At 39.7% G+C, this 20901-nt stretch overlaps 1 protein-coding gene across 1 annotated transcript in view; it reads left to right on the forward strand.

Annotated features, from left to right (window-relative positions):
- Positions 1-20901, forward strand: part of AFF3 (ALF transcription elongation factor 3) — a 357914-nt gene that overhangs the window by 194106 nt on the left and 142907 nt on the right. Inside the window, exons 6-7 of the mRNA XM_054974372.1 lie at positions 755-788; positions 17899-17950. Coding sequence (XP_054830347.1) covers positions 755-788; positions 17899-17950 — 86 coding nt within the window. The remainder of the gene's footprint in view (positions 1-754; positions 789-17898; positions 17951-20901) is intronic.

Consider the following 20901-nt stretch of genomic DNA (forward strand, 5'->3'; position numbering starts at 1 on the left):
TTTGGTACAGGGGCCATAGAGCCTGTATTTCATTGCTGTTGTTTTGTAATTATTTAACAGGAAATGAGATGATGTAATTGTTCCACTCTTGGCTCTAATACTGGGCTGGGTTTTTTTTGCTGGAGAAAATGTACATAACAGTGAAAAAACTGACTGCCTTTTTCAGTATAACCAGTGAGGCAAGATCATAGATGTTAAAAGAACTCCATTCATCGAGCATGTACAATTGCTAAATTTCATTTTAATGGCTATTTTACTGGAAAGTCAGTTGAACATGTAGTAAAGCGGTTGACTTGTCCAGGCCAGCTTAGTTCTGAAATTGGTCAGAATTGGGCTCCTTCAAGCTCTTATGCTTGCAGGTCAGATGTTCTGGTCATAAATAGCCAAAGAGGTACACCAAGAAATGCCACATCCTACCCCAGATATATTACACTTTCAGTGCAATCCTAAGCAGATTTCCTCTAGTCTAAGATGACTGAAATCATTGGGCCTAGAATGGAGTAACTCTGCTTAGGATTGCACAGTTTGTCTCCTGTTTTCTTCCAAAATTGGCTGAAGCAGTGGTCCAAGCCCTCTATGTAGTAGAATTGCTATGTATTCTTCCCTTGTGTGCATAAAGGTGGCATTTTCTAAACTTGTAGCTAAACATGAACATATACAGTGAACAATGCCTTCTTTAGTTAACCCAGGATATTGTACTGTACTTCATCATCTATGAACTATATATAACTGATCCATGTTTTTGTTCTTTTAGGACTTGCAGCATGACACAGGACACAACAATCAAAGTAAGATGGATCAACCTTCACTTTGTAGTTACATTTCATGGAAATGCTACTTGGATATGTATACAATAAAATAAAAGGGGCAAATAGTGAAAATATATAACTATTACTGCCTTCCAAATAAGGACCTAAAATTGGATAATCTTGGATGTCAGTAACTGGTAAACTATGGGTAGGATAAAATTCAGCAGGATAGGATTACAAAGAAGAAACTCATTTAGAACAGATATATCCAAAAATTCCTTATTGATTTATTCTTTTTTTCCCAAAAGCACTAAGCTGCTAATATCACATAACATCACATAATATCACTATATCACGTATCTATTTAGCCAATGAACAATTCTCTTAGTCTGTCTTTTTGAGGTCCTAAAGCATACTCTAAGGAAGAACAATAAATACAGAAGATTATTAAATTCATGACTGACATTCTAGATCTCATGTAGACGTAGCCCGTCTGTGATCAGTGAATTTAGTTACATTTAGATGCTACTAAAACATTTGGTCTCTGCTCTTCAAGGAAAGAGAATTGTTATGTGAGATAAGCTATTAGTTGTTTTCCCTGACATACCTGATTGGTGTTAATGTTGCCCTGCATATTAAAAATACATAACCATATCCTGTTCATAACATGAAAGCATCCCAAACATAAGCTGTATTGTATTAGCTTCATGACCTCTCATACAGCAGATAGAGTATCTGCAAATTACAGAAGCTGTGTTTGAAGATGAAAAATATTCTGTGCCAGAAGATAAAGCTTTGAAAATGACTGGTCACCTACTGAGCGAGGAGAAACTTATCCAGAGGGAAAAATGTTAGGAGGCTTTTGGTTTAATACAGGACAGCACTTTTCTAAGGAAAGGTCAGGGATGAAAAGCAGTGTGGTAAAAAAGCAATGCAGTATGGTACTGCTTAATTACCAGCAACTGTTTGATATTGCTGTGAAGATCAGCACCAAGGAAATAATAAAATCATAACGAGGATGGGTTTCAATAGCATAATAGATGCAGCAATGATAGAAGGAAGTACTAAAGAACAAAATGGAGATAAAGATGGACCAGCTGCTCTGAGTGCAACATAAAGAGGCAGATAACTTTCATAACTTGCTTTAAATCAGAAAGTTTGCATCAGTCTGGCAATTATCTCCCAGCTGAATTATTAATAATCTATGGTTCATGAAATATACTAATGATGAAATAGAAAACTGCTATGATCAGAGAGTCAGGAGAGGAGAGATCCGGGCATGCAATTGTACTTTGTTGCTGAATCCCAGTCCCACTTCCCTGCTTCCCCTTATCTCATTCCCAAGGTTGAAAATTCTGGTACTTGGGTACAGCCAGGGAGTGAATTTGTAAGGTCTAGGGACCATAATTTTTGAAATAAAAAATGGTATCACACAGAACTAACTAGGGTGGGGGAAGAGAGACTGTTATTTGACTAAAGAAAAGAAAAGCAGTACTGTGTTTGCTGATCTTCCCCCTCTGTTTCTCCTTATCAGGGCAATAATTCATCTTCTGTTGTTACTATAGTATAGAGCTGGGAGAGATCTAGCCCTGTAGGTCAGATGGGATGGCCTATTTCTCCTAATTCAATATGCTTCTGTCACCAGTTTGAAATAGGGCAGGATTCCAGATGAAATCTTTCAATTGTCTCTGATCGATAATGAAGCTGCATGTCTTATACAGGGAGACATTACTGGTAGCCTGAGACACAGTACTGTGAAGAATTCAAGGGCCTGCCTGGCAGCCTGACCCTGCCTGACTGATGCTATCAGTGATCAGAATGTATATACTGGTATCGCTGCAAAAACCACAGTGTTTTTCATTCAAAACTCATCCTGGAACGCACCAACCTCCAGAGATAGGCCATTATATCAGATGCAAGCAGAAAGAGTTTGGATGTACCATCCAAGTATAAGAATTCAGGAATGAATAAGTATTGAACAGAAACATGCCAACTGGAATTGCCTTAGTATATATGTTTTTGTATGACTGCGCAGAGAGAGAGAGAGAGAGAGAGAAACAGCCCTCTTAAAAAAAAGTCCAGTTCTATAACAAAAATGTCTAGTAACCAGCAAGTAAAGAATCCCTATTAGCAGTTAGCACAGTCAAAAAACAAGTTTACAGTTTGGGAGTGCTAGTAGATCACTGTCTACAGTTGAAGGTGCAGGTCTCCTCTGAGCACAGTGCTTTTCCCTTCCTTTGGATGATGACGAGTCAGCTGCAGCCATTCCTTCAAAGACAATGATCTACCCAGTTATCCATACTCTCATCAGGCCCCAGCAAAGACTACAGCAGTATAATAGGGCTGCCTGTGATTCTCCAGAAGTTTCAGCTAGTGAAAAATATGGCTGCTTGCTGGTGTGGGTTATCAGGAACCCATCTTGCCAGTTTTGAAAGATCTGTACTCTACTCCTGGGACTGTTCAGGGTATTGACAATTATATGTAGAGTCCTAAACAGACTAGAAGAAGAGTACTTATAGGACTCCCTGTTCCCATACAAGCCTGCCTGAAAATTAAAATCTTCACAATCTCTTCTACGGGCATCATCTTCTGAAACTGAATGAGTGGGCACCTAATTCTGCCCTCTGAGTGCACTGTAGTCAGGGATGCTGAGAACTTCACAAAACAGAACCATAGAACTTACCTTCTTCAAAAAACTCAGTTTCCATCCAGTTAAGTCTCTTTTGATCTCCTAATTCAAAATGAGCTGTATTGCAAGCTGTTTTGCATCTGTGCTGTCGCAGCGTTCTGCATGGTAACTAGCGGAATAGTTGTTGACTGTGCATGCTAGTCTACTAATACCCTGGTCATCAAGAGATGTCACTTTTAAAAGCAGCAAAGTGACTGCTTAATATTTGCCATTGTTTTGTGTGTGCATGGCCTCTGACCATCTTAACTCTCCTACTCTTCCCTTGGTCTCCATAGCAAGGAACCTTTCATTTCCTGTTTTTTTTTCTTTTCTTTCCCTGAAGGTGCCATGCTTCCATAGCTGAAAAAACCCTCGAGCAATTACATTTCCAGGTCCAAGGCTTGAAACTGCATACACTTGCAATGCATCCGTATGCAGAGTTAATCCAGTCTAAGCCAATTGAAATGAACAAGCATAACTCTGTATATGAATACATTGCAAGTGTACTCATATGAAGCAGTTCTAAGCCTAAGAACCTAAAATGAAGTTAAGACTTTCTTAATCTTGGATATGCCCATCTTCAGGAAATATAGTCTCTCTCGCACACACTTACATGGAAAGCAAAGGTTCCTTGCTTGGAAATCTCAACCCTAATGAAGACGCAACCTGTTTTGTAAGATAACTTTTTTATTCATGGGCAGAAAATGGTTTGTAGGGACAACCTTGATGAGTCTGTACAAATGCTTCTTTAAAAGTTTAAAATGTTTTTTAAATGTTTTAAAAATTTTACAGTAATTAAAAACACTAATCACGATTTGCTCAAAAATTGTGCTCAGAACAGAGGGTCGTCACACATACTTAGTTGTGGTGGGTTCACTGCTGCCCTTACACTGGCTTGCTACTTCTAACTTTTAAAAAAGTGTTTGCATATATTTATTGCATTTTAGCTATTGTTATGTTGTGTTGTCTTACTGTTTTAATATTGGAAGCTGCCTCCCTAGTAGTGATATTGAGAAGTGTGGCATGCATATATAAATAACCTTTGTTTGACTCTGAGGAATTAGATAAAATAAAATACACAAACTATCAACTTGTTGTTTAATATTTACACTGAAAATCTAAGCTTGTTTAGATTTAAGACAACTCTGACTGCAGGCTTGTGACACTTATTCCAGAGTCCTGGTAATGTAGTATTAGTTTCAGTGTTGCCAGATGTTCCATCTGAAATAAGGACTGCAAAACTGGCATCTCACTTGAAGCATTTTCTCCAGCAGTTACATTATAATTGCCTCTCTCCTGAAATTACACTTTTATCTGTAGTGCTTTCTGCACACAGTGCGAGTATTAATCTCCTAGCAATATTATTATTAGTCACCTAGCAATAAGCACTCCTTTAGGAAAAATATAATCAACAGCATATTCCAATAATAAAAGTTAAGGCTACACACACAACTGAATGACTTTCTTTTTGATATTTTGCCTTTTGAAATTCATCAGGGTATTAAATAAAAAGCTGTTATTTAGTATAACTGTAAATCAAAATAAGAACATTCAAAGCATCATGCTCATCGCACTCTAAGAGATAATACCTAATTGAATTTCACTCATGTAGTGTTTCAATTTTCTGATGCATATCAAGTCACCGGACACTTACTTTTTCTCACATACATGCCTCAATTGTTTTTCACTGGAAATACACTTGAGCTGACAATATCTTCACCTGTTACCTAAATAGAAGGTCTCCTTAATTGGTTGGGGGAATTAGCTTTAATAGAGACAAGCAAGAGGAGGTAACTAGGAAATTCCACCAATGTTTTTGGGGATTATTCCCTTAGAGAACTCTCAAATAAATCAGGAAGATGTTCAACAGGAAAGATTTTTTAGTTAAAGAAAAATAAAAGGCAAACACAGAAAATCACACACAGCACGCACACAAGGCTAACTAGGAAAAACAGGGAGGAAAGTGGGAGAAAGTAGTTAGGGAGGGCGATAATTACCAGTCCTGAAGAAGGAGGGGTCCATTGGGAGCAGCAGCAAAACAACCAGTGTTTCATGGGGAGAAGAAGAAGGTTCAAGTAAACTTGAGGATGGGTGTATGGATCCCGAATAAGCACACAAAGTGGGTGTCTGGGAGTCCAATTATAGAGCAAAATATACCCTGGGGCGAACTGTCCGGAGGTAGCATAAAAGTTGAGAGAGGTTTGATAAGTTTAGCTAGGGTGGACTTCTAGGTGTAAAAATGTACTTGATGACATAGCAATTATCGGATTGGAAAAGCTCCCAGGTTACTCAAGATATGTGAATGAGAGTAAGTGAAGCTGGGTGTGGACAAGGTAAGTCCTGAATTCCTCTTGGGAAACCTAATTGTTCTAAGTTATGCATCTCTTTGGGGTGTCAGTCAGTCAGCCACTTATGATTCACATTCTGGTAGTTTTCCATGCTCCTGTCCAGCTGGCATCCACTCTGAGAAAAACACAAACCGGAGATCCGTATTTGGATACGGAATGCAACACCAAACTTTTGCAGTCTGAGAGTAAATGGATCTTTGAGCTGCATAGCTTAAGCCCCTCCGGATTAAATCAATCAATAGATTATTCCTGTTTTTTGGGTTAGTATACCCTTTTGGTATTCCTCCAGCTTTGTTGGTCTCTAGGAATTGCTGTTCAGGCGGGTGTAAAGATTTCTAACTCTTTAATGTATTTCTGTAATGTATAAGTATTTGCGGAGTTGGTTTATATATATACCATGTGACCAAGGGTGGCTATTTTAAATAACGGGGCGGGTCGTACATTAGACCATCTGTCGACTAAATTGCGCTTGAAATTACCGTGGGGAGTGAGGAGAGATGGCATTCGTGGAGTGAGTACAAATCCTTTGAATATCGTTTTTAATTACATGGGATATGTAGTTAATATTTATTATTTATTACTGTAATTTTACTTATTAGCCCATGAATACTAGCCCTGGAAGAAGAAGAACCGAAACGGGAATTGAGAACAACAGCTGATGCCCGTCGGCTAGCTTTGTCTTATTAATTCCATTTCTGGACACATGGACTGCCTTTCCCCTGATTGTGCACTCTCCATTTTTGATTGTGTATTTATATGAATTTGGTGATTGTTTTCTGTGACAGAATTCTTTGGTCCTGTGAATTACCTTGCATAACTGAGTGAATCCTGTGTAGAATCTTGCACAATTTTGCACTTTTTGCACTTTAATTAAATAATTCTATATATTACGATTTTCATTGCTCTCCGGTTTGTGTTTTTCTCGTGTTGCTCCGGGAGCTTCCCTTTTGTTGTTGCTGGCATCCACTCTGAGCCAGGTAGTGCCTTGTGCTTGTGGCTTATGAGGAAAGGGTTATTGATAGTACATCCATAAACTGCTCTCTTAGCTTGTGACGGGTCTGACTGCTAACATACCATCTTAAGTTTTTGAGCTCAACATTTCTATTTCAGGAGCCACAAAGCTAAGAGAAATTAATCACAATCCTTTACACATCTTGCATACTATTACTACTGAGGTATGAATGTAATGGGAACCCAGAGCATTTTATAGCATCATTCTCTCATCCTTCATTTTTATTGTCATAGCAGTAACCCAGTTATTTGGGTTAGGCTGAGAATGACTGGCCCAAACTCACTGAAACAGTTATTGCATTGCCATTGATGCGGTAGACTTTTTTTTTTTAAGGATAGCTGATGGAAGGAATTGAGACTATCAACACCATTTGCCCCTTTCTTTGTGCAAGTAATTAAAGCCTTGGCTTAGGGATCCCATTCCCCTGGTGGAGGCAGGGGATCCTCCGCTCCCAGCCTCTGCCCCTGCCACCTCTCATTTGGCCAACAGGAGGAAAGACATGGGAACAGGGCAAGAACCCTCTGAAGCGCTCTCTTGCACGTTCCAGAACACTTCCACATCATGCTGGGAATGACGTCATTCCCGGCATGACATGGAAGCGATGGGTCGCGCCAGGGGCTGCTTGGGTAAAAATTGGCCCCCCAGCATGTGCAAGGTAAGTCCTCCCAGCGTGCCCCCCCTCATCCCCTGCTTTCAAGCCCAGGGGACCTGGAAACCCTGGCATAGTCAGAGGTGCAAGCCTTTGCCAAGACCCAAGGAGCCTTCAGCTCACAGACTGTGTATGCCATGCTTGCAGAACCAATACCAGCTTGGGACATCTTTATGCTAAGTTTTGGGTAACAGTTGTGGAGTAGGTAGATGTTTTGGAACTAATATTTTGTGTTCTGTAAGCCTCTTTAAATTCCCAGTGTGGGAGAAAATATATTTCTAATGTCTGTGCTCTGTCTCTGTGTTAATTATAGTTTTCAGTCCAGCCTTAGAATTTAATTACTAGACTGGTAGTGGAAAGTACTGTCAAGTCATAGCTGACTTATGGCAGCCCCTGCTGTGATTTTCAAAGTAAGGGATTAACAGCGGTGGTTTGCCATTGCCTGCCTCTACACAGTGACCCTGAACTTCCTTGGAGGTCTCCCATCCAATTACTAATCAAGGATTACCCTGCTTAGCTTCCAAGATATAAAAGCAGCCTATTTTCAAGGAGAATACCGGAAAATACCTTCTTCAGATGGGTGAATTTTCCATGGAATAGCCTCTCTCTTTTTCAAGCATACTTTTCAATGGCAGGATTTTCTTTTCTATCTCCTGGCCAGTAAGGGTTTTGTGGGGAGAAGATATGGCATCGTTTGTAGATTTCGGACCAGCCAATATTGAAGTTGACTTTAAAGTCGTCTTTCAAAGTTGTATGTTAATTGCTATAGGAACTAAAGCAAGACAGAGATGTTGCTTCACTATTCCTGTTTAGTGGGGCATATATATGCTTGATAAGATGTATACTGTTTGAGAATAGGGTAAGAGAACATAAAAATAACAATAATAACATTTGATTTACTGTCCTTCAGGACAACTTAATGCCCACTCAGAGGTTTTCAAAGTATGTCACTATTATCCCCACCAGAATAATCACCCTGTGAGGTGGGTGGGGCTGAGAGAGCTCTGAGAAGCTGTGACTGACCCAAGGTCACCCAGCTGGCTTCAAGTGGAGGAGTGGGGAATCAAACCTGGTTCTCCAGATTAGAGTCCCACGCTCTTAAACACTACACCAAACTGGCTGGGACACACTGGCTCTTTTCCCAAAAGGTGACTCTCATGATAATCTTGGAGGTCAGTTTTTAATTTAGACTGTGGTACCAAAACATTCATTAAGAGGATTCTCCATCACTCCATCCAAATCAGGAATTCCTTCATTGAAAACAGTAGAGGGAGATCCATACTTTGAGTCTTGGCACTCCAGAGCTACTACAAACCCCAAATTATTCCTCCAAATGGTATTGCAGACCAAGTTTCAAAATGTCTTGTCTTCATTCTCAGTTGTTTGAGATTGGATCTTCTTCCCGCTCCCATGCTTCTCTCAAGCTCATCCTTGCCATAACAGGAAAACATCACTGGCTCCAATGGCTGCTCTAGCTCTCTGCCAGCTGCTCCCAACTGACTGAATGAAGTACAGCTAGGGTTGCCAACACGTTTACTTTGATGATGGGGGTAGGGAGTGGGCTCTGATCCTAGGCTCTTATATGCACAAAGCACACACATGCTCTAGAGGGCATCTGATAATGTCACTTCTAGTGTAAAACCAGAAGCAATCATCCCCAATCTGGTTTTACCCCGGAAAATGACATTTTTGAGGCCTCCTGAGCATGCACATCATTTTGTTCTGGAGGTGTCAGCCTGCTTCTCCCCTCCTTTCCCCTCCACCGGCAGGTAAGCAGGGGTGAAAGGTGGGGATGGGAATCCCTAAGCATAGCACCATCACTTCATCGAATGATCCCTTTAAGGGGCCATTGCTGGCAGCTGTGGCTGGCCAGGCTATCAAACAAAAGAGGAACAGGTGTGGGAAGGTGGGGTGGGCTCTTGGGCTTGTGCATGATTAAACATGGTCTCTATAAGGGGCCAAGCAAGAGACAGAGAGGCAGAGGTGCCAGCAGGAAGGGGCTTACTACATGCTAGAGACATGGCGAGAGGGGCTTACTACATGCTAGACTTACTTATTTTCACTGGTCAAATGCACTTCAAAAACTACATTTTAATTTTGGTTCAGGTTTTGCTACACCGCATGCTCTTTGTTATACCAGAATTTCAGGGATTGGGGTTTCATTTTAAAAATTATTTCCTAGCACAGTTTTTGAGTTCCAAAATTTTGTCAGCCAAAAAGCATGCTTTTTTAAAAAAAACTCTTACCTGGAATTAAAATGAGCTTTTGAAGTACATTGAATACTATGACAAACGTTGTGACAAGGAGGTTGGTTTCTTCTTTGTGGACGCTGAAAAAGCGTTTGACAATTTGAACTGGGACTTTATGTTTGCCACCATGGAAAAGCTACAAATGGGAGAAAGATTCATAAGAGCAGTAAAGGAAATTTACAGAGACCAGAGTGCAGCAATTATGGTGAATGACGAGGTGACCAAGAAATTGACTATAGGTAAAGGAACAAGACAAGGTTGCCCGTTGTCTCCACTGTTGTTTATTTTGGTTTTGGAAATACTGATGATACAGATACGAGAAGACAATGCAATCCGTGGAATAAAAATAAAGGACTTTTCCTATAAGGTCAGAGCATTTGCGGACGATATAATGCTAATTGTGGAAGATCCAATGGAGAATATGCCAAAAGTAATAGAGAAGATTAAGGAGTTTGGAGATTTGGCAGGATTTTATGTAAACAAAAAGAAGTCAAAGATATTATGTAAAAATATGACTAAACAAAAACAACAACTATTAATGGAAATAACAGACTGCGAAGTAACAAGTAAGGTGAAATATCTGGGAATTGAACTGACTGCAAAGAATATAGATTTATTTAAAAACAACTATGAGAATCTGTGGACTCAGATAGAGCAAGACTTGATTAAATGGAACAGACTGAACTTGTCATGGTTGGGAAGAATTGCAGTAATTAAGATGAATGTGTTGCCAAGAGTGATGTTTCTGTTACAGACAATACCAATTATCCGAGACTCTAAGCAGTTTGAAAAATGGCAGAGGAAAATATCAGATTTTGTTTGGGCAGGCAAAAAGCCTCGAGTGAAAATGAAAGTGTTACAAGATGCAAAAGAAAGAGGCGGAATGCAACTGCCCAACCTAAGACTTTATTATGACGCAATTTGTTTAGTGTGGTTGAAAGATTGGATGATGCTGAAAAAACGGAAATTACTGGCCTTAGAAGGATATAAAAAAATATTCGGATGGCATGCATACTTATGGTATGATAAAGTAAAAGCGGACTCTATGTTCTTACATCATTATATTCGGAGAAGCCTATTCACAACTTGGAAGAAGTACAGAAATTACCTACAAGATGGAATCCCCTCATGGGTGGTTCCATATGAAGTAATAGATCCGAGAACTGTCGATAACGAACAACAGTGTTTAACATACAAGGAGATAACCCGAATGGAATTTTCTAAACCCAAAATAAAGACGCAGGACGAGTTGTCTCCAAGCTACGATTGGTTTCAATACAGACAGATCAGAGATCTTTATAATTCGGACTGTGTGAAGGGAGGGATAAGAATGGAGAATTCGGAATTAGAACAGGCACTTTTACAAGAGGATAAAAAGGAAATCTCTAAGGTATATAAAGTGCTGCTGAAATGGTATACTGAAGATGAAACAGTTAAAGTGCAAATGGTGAAGTGGGCTATAAACTTTAATAAGGAAATAACAATGGAGGCGTGGGAATACTTGTGGAAGAATACAGTGAAGATCACGACATGCACCAATATTAAAGAGAATGTCTACAAAATGATTTATCGTTGGTATATGACACCAAAGAAAATTGCGCTAGGGAATTTGAACACGTCTAATAAATGCTGGAAATGTAAAAAGCATGAGGGATCTTTGTATCATATGTGGTGGACTTGTGAGGTAGCTAGGCAGTACTGGGGGGAAATAATAAGAGTAATAAGCGAGATTTTACAATTTCAAATTAATAAGAACCCAGAACTCCTGCTACTGAACTTGGGAATGGAGGACATTCCAGCACAATATAGGACATTGCTATTTTACATGATAGTAGCGGCTAGACTTTTGTACGCGCAAAAGTGGAAAGTGCAAGAAGTGCCAACTATTGAGGACTGGATATATAAATTGCTGTACATGGCGGAAATGGACAAAATGACAAGGAAACTGAGAGACCTTGATCCAGGACAGTTCAACACAGATTGGGAGAAGCTGAAACAATATTTAGTGAAGAAATGGGAGGTGGGAGGAGAACTGTGGCAGTTTGAAAATTACTGAAATACAATAAAATTAGAGGGAGGTGACTTTACCGGGGGATGGAGAGTTAAATGAGAATTTCTAAGCAACTATTTTATTAGACTATTATATATAGCATTAAGTATTATAGGTGTTATTATAAGAATTATAATGATAGAAATTAACTAATTATAAGGATAGAAACTAATCAATTTCATTTCTGGCAATAATTGTATAATGGAGATAATTTTATAATTGCAATGAAGGAATTTAAGTAAGGTGGGAAAATATATATTAATGTATAGATCATGTATTAAATTGATTGAATTAGTTTGGAGGTATATATGGGTCAAATTGGTTGACTATTTTTGGTGGATAGTTGCATAATGGAAGAATAATATAATTATATAATTAAAACAGTATGAAGATAAGATATGTAGAAAAAGTAATATATAGAGTATACGTTAAATTGGTTGACTTATATTGAATGTACTGTTTATAGAAGTATCTAAAATTATGCTAAATGAGGGATAAATTGTTTGCCCCATATTGAAGATGAGATTAAAAGATAGAGTATAGAGTATAGAGTATAGAGTACCAAAATCAGCTAAATGATTATTATCAAAAGAAAATATGCCAAGAATGTATTATTTAGTTATGCATTATTTAGTTGTTAAAGTAAGTAGGAAGACAGAAGGAGCACTGTGTTATATAGATAAGCTTAGAAGAAAGTGAAAGTTTACGTTTGATAGATAGAATAAATTTGAAATGAGTAAGGGAAAAGGGACAAGGGGTTGGAAAACTGTTGGAAGTCAACAAAAGGGGGGGAAAGGGAGGGGGTTAGAATTGGAAAAATTAAAGGAAACTGATTGTAATGTACAATTTAATGACATCTAATCCAATAAAAAAAATTTAATAAAAAAAAATAAAAAAAGAAGTACATTCCCTGCTATCCCACCCCCACCACACACACATATACCATGAAGTCTTTTGAATTTTTAAATTGAAAAGGGAATGAGATAGCCTCAGGACTTACCTTGCCAGCCAGGTTTACATTTCAGCCCACGGCCCTTTTCACAACAGTGCCTGACTGAGCCTCAACAGGCAGTGAAGAATGGCTGTCAGGTCTGCATTCATTCCTGTGAAAATCCTGGAGATTTGGGGGTGGAGTTTCAGCCCATATTTCAAATAAGATCTGGGTAACAAGGCCAGCTTCTCATGAAGTGAGGAAGATGGATGCCAGTGACACCCACTCTCTGGAATCATCTTCCAGATAAGATTGTGTGGTCTCTTGAGATCTTGCAAATGATGAAAAACATTTACTTTTTAATTGCATTTAATTGAAAAATTCAATGAGAAGTCTTTTTTAATGCAGTTGAGATTATTGGTGGAGGGGCTGTTCTGTTTTCTGTTCCTGATGTATAATTCTTATTATATTTTTATGTTTCCTTGTGCAGTCTTATTTAGGGGAGTGCGATTCGAGTTCCAATTCAGGATAACTACCCGAATCAGACCCAATTTGTAAAGATTTGGGATTTCCAAATTGGGCCCAGCCTGCTGGCCCTGATTCAGTAATGCCCAATCAAAGCTTCCTGAAATGATTCAGGTCACTTTGGGACACTTTCCAACCCTGCAGCAATCAATGGTGCCTACCAAAGCACTTATTATTTAATCAATATGCAACTAAAGAAATTGGGAAAATAATAGAAACAGCTATCACAGAAAACCAATCTAAAGAAATTGGGGCGCATATACTTTGGGACACAATAAAAACAGTGACCAGAGGTCATATAATAGCCCTTACAGCTAAAATAAATAGAGAAAAAATGAAACAAAAGCGAGAATTAACAAGTAAAATTAAGGCTTTAGAAACCAAACAAACTAACAGGCAGTACAAAAATAGAGAGAGAGCTCTTAACACAAAGAAAAATCTTAGAAACTTTGGAAAGCCACACGGTATACAAAAAGCTGTTAGCTATTAAGCAGACACACTGGTCCAACACACCTAAAACTCTACGCATTTTAGCATATAAAGTAAAACAAAAGAGAACACAAAATAATATTAACAAAATTCATAACAGTAAAAATGTAATGCAATACAAATCAGAATCAATCCTTAAGGTCTTTAAAGACTTCTACACTCAATTATACTCTTCAAAAAATCCTGACCAAACTAAAATAACCCAATTTCTAAACTCACTAAAACATCTCAAGAAACTAGAGGAAGGACATCGAACTCTTCTTGAAAAACCTATCACCATCCAGGAAATAACAAATACAATAAAAAATGCCAAAAATAATAAAGCTACAGGGCCAGACGGCTATCCGGCAGAATTCTATAAAAAATACATGAATTTATTAGCAACACATCTAACTAATTTGGCCAACTCGATTCTGGACAAGCGTATAATGCCACCTACTTGGGAGAGAGCTGACATCATTGTAATTCATAAACAGGGAAAAGATCCCCTGAAAGCAGCATCCTACCGTCCCATTTCATTGCTCAACCATGATTACAAAATCTTTACTTCCATTATAGTGAATCGCTTAAATACATTTATACCCAATTATATCCACACAGACCAATCAGGATTCATACCAAAAAGAGACATTACAGATAACATTTATAAATCATTAAATCTCATAGATCACTGCACCCAAAACAGTATGGAAGCCATCCTGTTATCATTAGACGTTGAAAAAGCTTTTGACTCGGTAGAAACATCATACCTCTTAAAAACATTGCTACACATGGAATTTGGAGAAAATTTTTTAAATATAATTGGAGCGATTTATCATCAACCCGTAGCAAACATCAAAGTAAACGCTATGCGCTCAGAAAACATCTACATAAAAAGAGGCACAAGGCAAGGTTGTCCCTTATCCCCTCTCTTATTTGCAATAGCTTTAGAACCCTTCGCGACTGCCCTTAGAGAAAACAATCAGATAAAGGGAATAAATGTTAACTCTACAGAATTCAAAATTAGCTTGTTCGCAGATGACATGATGATATATTTGACTGAACCATTAAGCTCACTGTCCTATCTCTCATCTTTACTTACAAAATTCGGTGAAATATCAGGACTAGTAATCAATCAAACAAAATCCTACTACCTTGCCATCAACACCCATAGCAAAACGGTCCAACAAATAACTACATTGTATAGTTTTCAATGGTCTCCATCACACCTAACATACTTAGGCATTAAAATCTCTCCCAATTTAAAAGAACTTATAAAATTGAACCACCTCAAACTGACAAACCAAATTAAATCAGACATAACCAATTGGAATAAATTAAAACTCACGTGGTATGACAGATTTCATTTAATAAAAGCATTCATATTACCAAAATTTCTTTTTATGTTCAGAGCGATCCCTCTTACTATAAATAGATCACAAATAGCTCAATGGCAAATACTAACAAATTTCTATGGCAAAACAAACATCCGAGAATCGCGTTTGCCACTATGAGGAGGAAATCAGCAAACGGAGGTTTTAATTACCCAGATTTATTCTTATATCAATCAGCGGCAAGACTGGTCAACCTCTTGCAAATGACTTCAAATTATTCTCAGCCAGATTGGATTAAGATCATACAACCCCCTTCAAAACACTGCGACATTACAGACATAATTTGGAATAGATCAAATAAAAGACCACGAAGTATCAAAAACAGTTTCGTGAAATAGTCCATATTAAAGACGTGGGATCAAATCAAGATCAAAATCGTCCCAAAATTGTCCAGATTCTCTACGTTTATTAATCAAGAATAGTTTTCACCGGGGTAAGATCAATCACTTATCCTAACTTTACGACAGGCAAAAGTAACTAGATTAGTTGACATCGCCACAAAGTCAGGTCTATTAGAGAAAGTAGATATAGAGGGAAAATTGGAACAAAAACTACATTGGTTTAGTTACTTACAACTTTCACACATGGCAGAGAAAATAAAACTAAGGAATATCATGAAAGAACCTCTGACAGAATTTGAACAAATTTTGAATTTATCTTTACAACAAAAAAGGGATGATAGCTAAATTGTATAAAATACTTCTAAACACTATGGAGAACAAACAATTAAGCTGCCAAAATAGTTGGGGCAAGGACTGTTCAATTGAACAGTCCTCAGAGGTTTGGAAAGATATATGGACATCCAGCATATTCACTTCAAAAGTCATCGTAACTAAACTACAAACATTTAAAGTGATACACAGATGGTACCTAACTCCCAAAAAGCTAGCACTAATATCAGCTAGATCATCCCCAAAATGCTGGAAAAATTGTGGTGAGGAGGGAACCTTTGCCCACTGTTGGTAGGAATGTAAAAGAATTAGACAATTTTGGGAGGAGGTATTAATGAAAATTAAAGACATCACTAATTATGACCCTTTTGACCCGAAAATGATCTTTTTAGACCTATGGGAAAATCTACACATCCCCAAACTCAGAAAAGAACTCGTTGCCTCACTCTTTATAGCAGCCAAGAGTACCATAGCGACAGTATGGAAATCAAAGAGACTACCAACAATTGAGACTTGGTTTTCTAAAGTTTGGAACCATTTTATGTTAGAAAAAATAAGCAATGATATACAAAATGCAGAACATTTCACAGAGAATACCGGTTTTATTGATAAGTGGCTCCCATTTCTGGAATACATAGAAGAAAATAATCTGCAGCCTAACTCAAAAATGTTTCAGGTTGTAACAAACAATGGTTACCTCTCGTTCTATTAAACTAGCAGCATAATTGTGTTATCATATGGATATATTAATGCTATTTTTCAGGAATACAAGGCTAAAAACGTATTGTACACTGGATTTTTGACTAGATTTGAAGTGATGTTTATTGCTTGTATGTTATTTGTTGCAACAAATGTTCAATAAAAATTATTTTTTAAAAAAAAGGATCGGTCTTAGAAGATTATACACTGAACATGAGTCAGCAATGCGATGTGGTAGCTAAAATGGCAAGTGTATCAATGGGAGTATAGTGTCCAGATCTCACAAAGTCATGGTATCGCTTTACTGTGCTCTGGTTAGACCTCATCTGGAGTATTGTGTTCAGTTTTGGGCACAACAGTTTAAGAAGGATGTTGACAAGATGAAACATGTCCAGAGGAGGGCAACAAAGATGGTAAGGGGTCTGGAGTTCAAGTCTATTAGGAAATATTGAAAGAGCTGGGTATGTTTAGCCTGGAGAGGAGGCAACTGAGAGGTGATATGATAGCTCTCTTCAAATATTTGAAGGGCTGATACATTGAGGATGGAGCAATGTTGTGTCTGTTGCTCCAGAGGGTGAGACCAGAACCAATAGGTTAAAATTAAATCAAAAGAGTTTTCAGCTAAACATTAGGAAGAACTTCCTGACAGAGTGGTTCCTCACTGGAGGTGGTAGGCTCTCCTTCTTTGGAGGTTTTTAAGAAAAGACTAGATGGCCACTTGACAGCAATGGTGATCCTATGACTTAGTATGAATATAGGTAGACTATGAGAGGAGAACAAGAAGGGATGAGCTCTCATGCCCTTTCTTATATCCCCAGGGTAATGCTAATTGCCATTTTGGGATCAGGAAGGAATTTTCCTCCAGGCCAGATTGGTCAGGGATTCTTGAGGTTTTTTGCTTTTCTCTGAGCATAGGGCAGGGGTCACTGGGGGATTGAGGGGGAGAAGTAACTGTGAATTGCTTTGTGCCAGGTGTTGGACTGGATGACCCTTAGGGTCCCTTCCAGCTCTCTGCTTCTGTGTTTCACATCTTTTACTGGAAAAGACAGAGACCCAAGACAGCTTACAAAATATGTGTAAACATTTTTTAAAGCATTAAAAATCAAAAACCAAATCCACATACACAAACCATCCTACCGACAAAAACTGCCCACTATATCAACATAATTAGAGCAAATTTAGCTTTATAAAGCTCTCAGAAACAGTATTGCCCTTTCAGCTCTTTCTCAAAATTAAGAAAGTGGTTATTCTCCATACCTTACCTTTTCTGGTAGCCCATTCCAGAGAAATGGAATGATAGCCAATGAAACCTGGAACTGGGTTGCAGATGAATATATCATCCTAGAAATGGTATCACAAAAAAAGAGCAATGGAATGAACAAAGCTAATTCATAAGAGTCCTTTAGATGATGTTCTCATTTCTTTAAATTTATGAATTATATATTAGGAAGATTTACTAAAATTCCTTTCATTTCTTTTTCTAAGGAAAAGGTGATGTTGAGCCAAAGATTCCAGAGAACAGCGCATCACATACATCGTAAGTAATCTTAACGTTTATGGTCATAAATAGCAGCTTTTGCCTTTACATTCAATTTTGTATCTGTTTGTTTACACTAATATCCTCTATATACCTTTAAAATACTACTCTTAAAATGTTTTCAATGATTGCTAACTATATCGTAGTCTTTAACATTCCTTGAATGCAGGAGACATTGTAAACACTGTGAGCATATATTTTTCTCCCGTAGACTCGTGGTACCATTTCGTTAAAAAACTGAGAAGAGTTTTGTGTGAAAGCAGGAGCTTGGCACACCGGTTAAAAGATATCATGTCACATATTGCCCTTGATGTACTGATGTAATTTTAAGACTGGAGTCAGGAGCTTCACCCTATGAACTACTGAAATCCAATTACAGCTATCAGTGGTCTCCCACAATTTGTTGATGATTTTGAATTAACAAAAGCAGTGGAGGGAACAGATCAGAAAAGGCATTTGTAATATATCAGTGTTCTTTATCCTAATGCAACAGTGAGACCTTTTATCCATTTTTTTCAACATACAAAGGACTCAACTGTTTTTACTGCTATAAAATCCTTCAAGCCATCAAAGAGATAGACTCAGGTTTGTAGGAGAGTAGCACTAGAAGAAAGCTTAGCTAGATAAGTAATCTTGGTCTAGTCCACATGATTAGGGTTAGTTTCAGTTTCTGCATTATCACTCAGACTTTTTTACCTATTTGAAGGGGAAGTTTTTCATGTAACAGCACAAACCTGTAAATGTTAGTGTGCATCTTGTCTACAATTTATACCTTCCAGATCCTGTCATTTATATTCCGAGTTCTGTATCATGTAAATCTTGTAAGTTGCCGGCATTTATTACATAGCCAAGTGCAGGCACTGAAAGGGGTGCAATAAGTGTGATTTATTGTTGAATATTCTTGAAAACGACTGTTAAATACTCCCTCAAAACATATTTAGAAAGTCATTTTGTCCTGGAGATTTTGTTATGGAATATGATGAGTGAAAGCGTTTTCTAACACTTATTGTATAAATGCTATCAGTTTCATTTTTATAAATGTGAGTGGTGTTATTATAATAATCAGTGTTATTATCCCCACAATGCAGCTGAGGAGCTGGGGCTGAGAGGAGTGGCTCACCCAAGGCCACCTGCTGAGCTCATGGCAATAGTGTGATTTGAACCAGTGAGTGTTGCATCACCCTGATAGGCAGTTCTGACGGCCAACCACAGGCTTCCTTTGTTGCTCTGTGGGACCTCTGCTTATAAAAAGCACTGGGCTCCCAGGCTGGCTTTCACTTTCAGCGAGCAGTGGAGTGTGACAGAGCTGTTGCTTGCTACTTGCTAGCCTTTGGGGAGAGACAGAGAGAATATAATTGATCTGGGATTTTTGGGATAGGGATCTATCTCCTCTGGTTCCAGGGCTGCTGCCTGGCTCTGGGGCCAAGCTCAGTGGGCACCTCAACTGAGGGCTCACAGTATTATTAGTGCCTGATCTGGTCAGGTCTGTGGGAGTGGTGGTGGGCTAGGGCTCTAGCCCCTCCCTCTGGTTCCAGGGCTGCTGCCAGGCCATGGGGCCAAGCTCAGTGGGCACCTTGGCTGAGGGCTCACCCTGATTATTAGTGCCTGATCTGGTCAGGTCTGTGGGAGTGGTGGTGGGCTAGGGCTCTAGTCCCTCCCTCCCTCTGGTTCCAGGGCTGCTGCCAGGCCCTGATGCCAAGCTCAGTGGGCACCTCAGCTGAGGGCTTACACAGTATTATTATTAGTGCCTGCTCTGGTCAGGTCTGTGGGAGTGCTGGGCTAGGGCTGTAGTCCCTCCCTCCCTCTGGTTCCAGGGCTGCTGCCTGGCTCTGGGGCCAAGCTCAGTGGGCACCTCGGCTGAGGGCTCAGTGTTCTTTCCTTTCCTATCCTCCTTAATTCTAGTTTGGTGGCACAATTAGTTTTCCTGTTGTGTTGGCTGCCAAAGGTGGTCATGGGGTGAAGTGCAAAGGCAGTCCTCCAAATTTACTTGTGGAAAGCAGTACTGGGTGTGGCTCATGGGCAGCAGAGAGTCCTCCTGCTCCCCCTGTGGGGGCTGTGGAGGAGGCCAAAAAAGTCTTTCCACTTGGGGGAGAGGATCTCTCTCAACATTTTGAGGAGGGGGTGGGTGAGGGATCCCTGGAGGAATGGTTTGTGTTTTATGAAAGATCCCTCCCATCTCCATTCCAAACTCTCGGTGGTGTCCCCACCTGCAGTCCACCCCTCACCCCGTCGTCCGTGTCCAGCTCCACAGCGCAGCTTGTAACTAGTTCGTCCTCCTTCCCCTGGGACAGTTATTGGTCCACATTTCAACGCCTCCATATGGAGGCACTTTCGGGCCCTTCCTAATGACCTCCATGTGGAGCATTGCCGTGCCTGTGATGTCCTGGTGCACAGGGGCAAGAACCCGAAGCACCTGTCGTTGACTGCCCTGACTTGGTACCTGAAGACGCACCACCCGAGCCTATGGTCTCCGTCCTCATCCAGCGAAACATCCGTTGGGAGGAGAAAGGGGGCGACCAGCTCTTCTGAGCAGGGATCAGTGGGAGGGTCACCTTGCCCTGAGGGTGACGCTGGTGGAAGCGGAGCGGTCAGGCAGGCTGCGCTCGCAGAGGTTGTCCCCTCAGGGTCTGGGACAGTGCCACTTAGGTTTGAGGGCTCAGGTGGTAGGCCTTCATGTCTTGGCAGAGATGATTGCCTTACATGGCTTGCCCATATCCATCATGGAGTGCTTGGGGTTCCGCAGGCTACTAAAGCATCTTGCCCCTTCGTTCTCCATGCCATCGCTGCACGCCCTTGCCTGTCGAGTCCTGCGGGTATCTCGAATGAGGTCTGGCACATTTGGGTCAGGTTTAGCCAGGTCCACTCCCACTGCTAACGGGCTTCTGAGGTCTTGCTAGGCCCTCCTGGCACAGCCAGATCATCGTGACACCTCCTTTCTGCGAAGGCAGGAA

This window comes from Eublepharis macularius, chromosome 3 (genome assembly GCF_028583425.1).
Source record: "Eublepharis macularius isolate TG4126 chromosome 3, MPM_Emac_v1.0, whole genome shotgun sequence".
In the NCBI taxonomy this organism is placed as follows: Eukaryota; Metazoa; Chordata; class Lepidosauria; order Squamata; family Eublepharidae; genus Eublepharis; species Eublepharis macularius.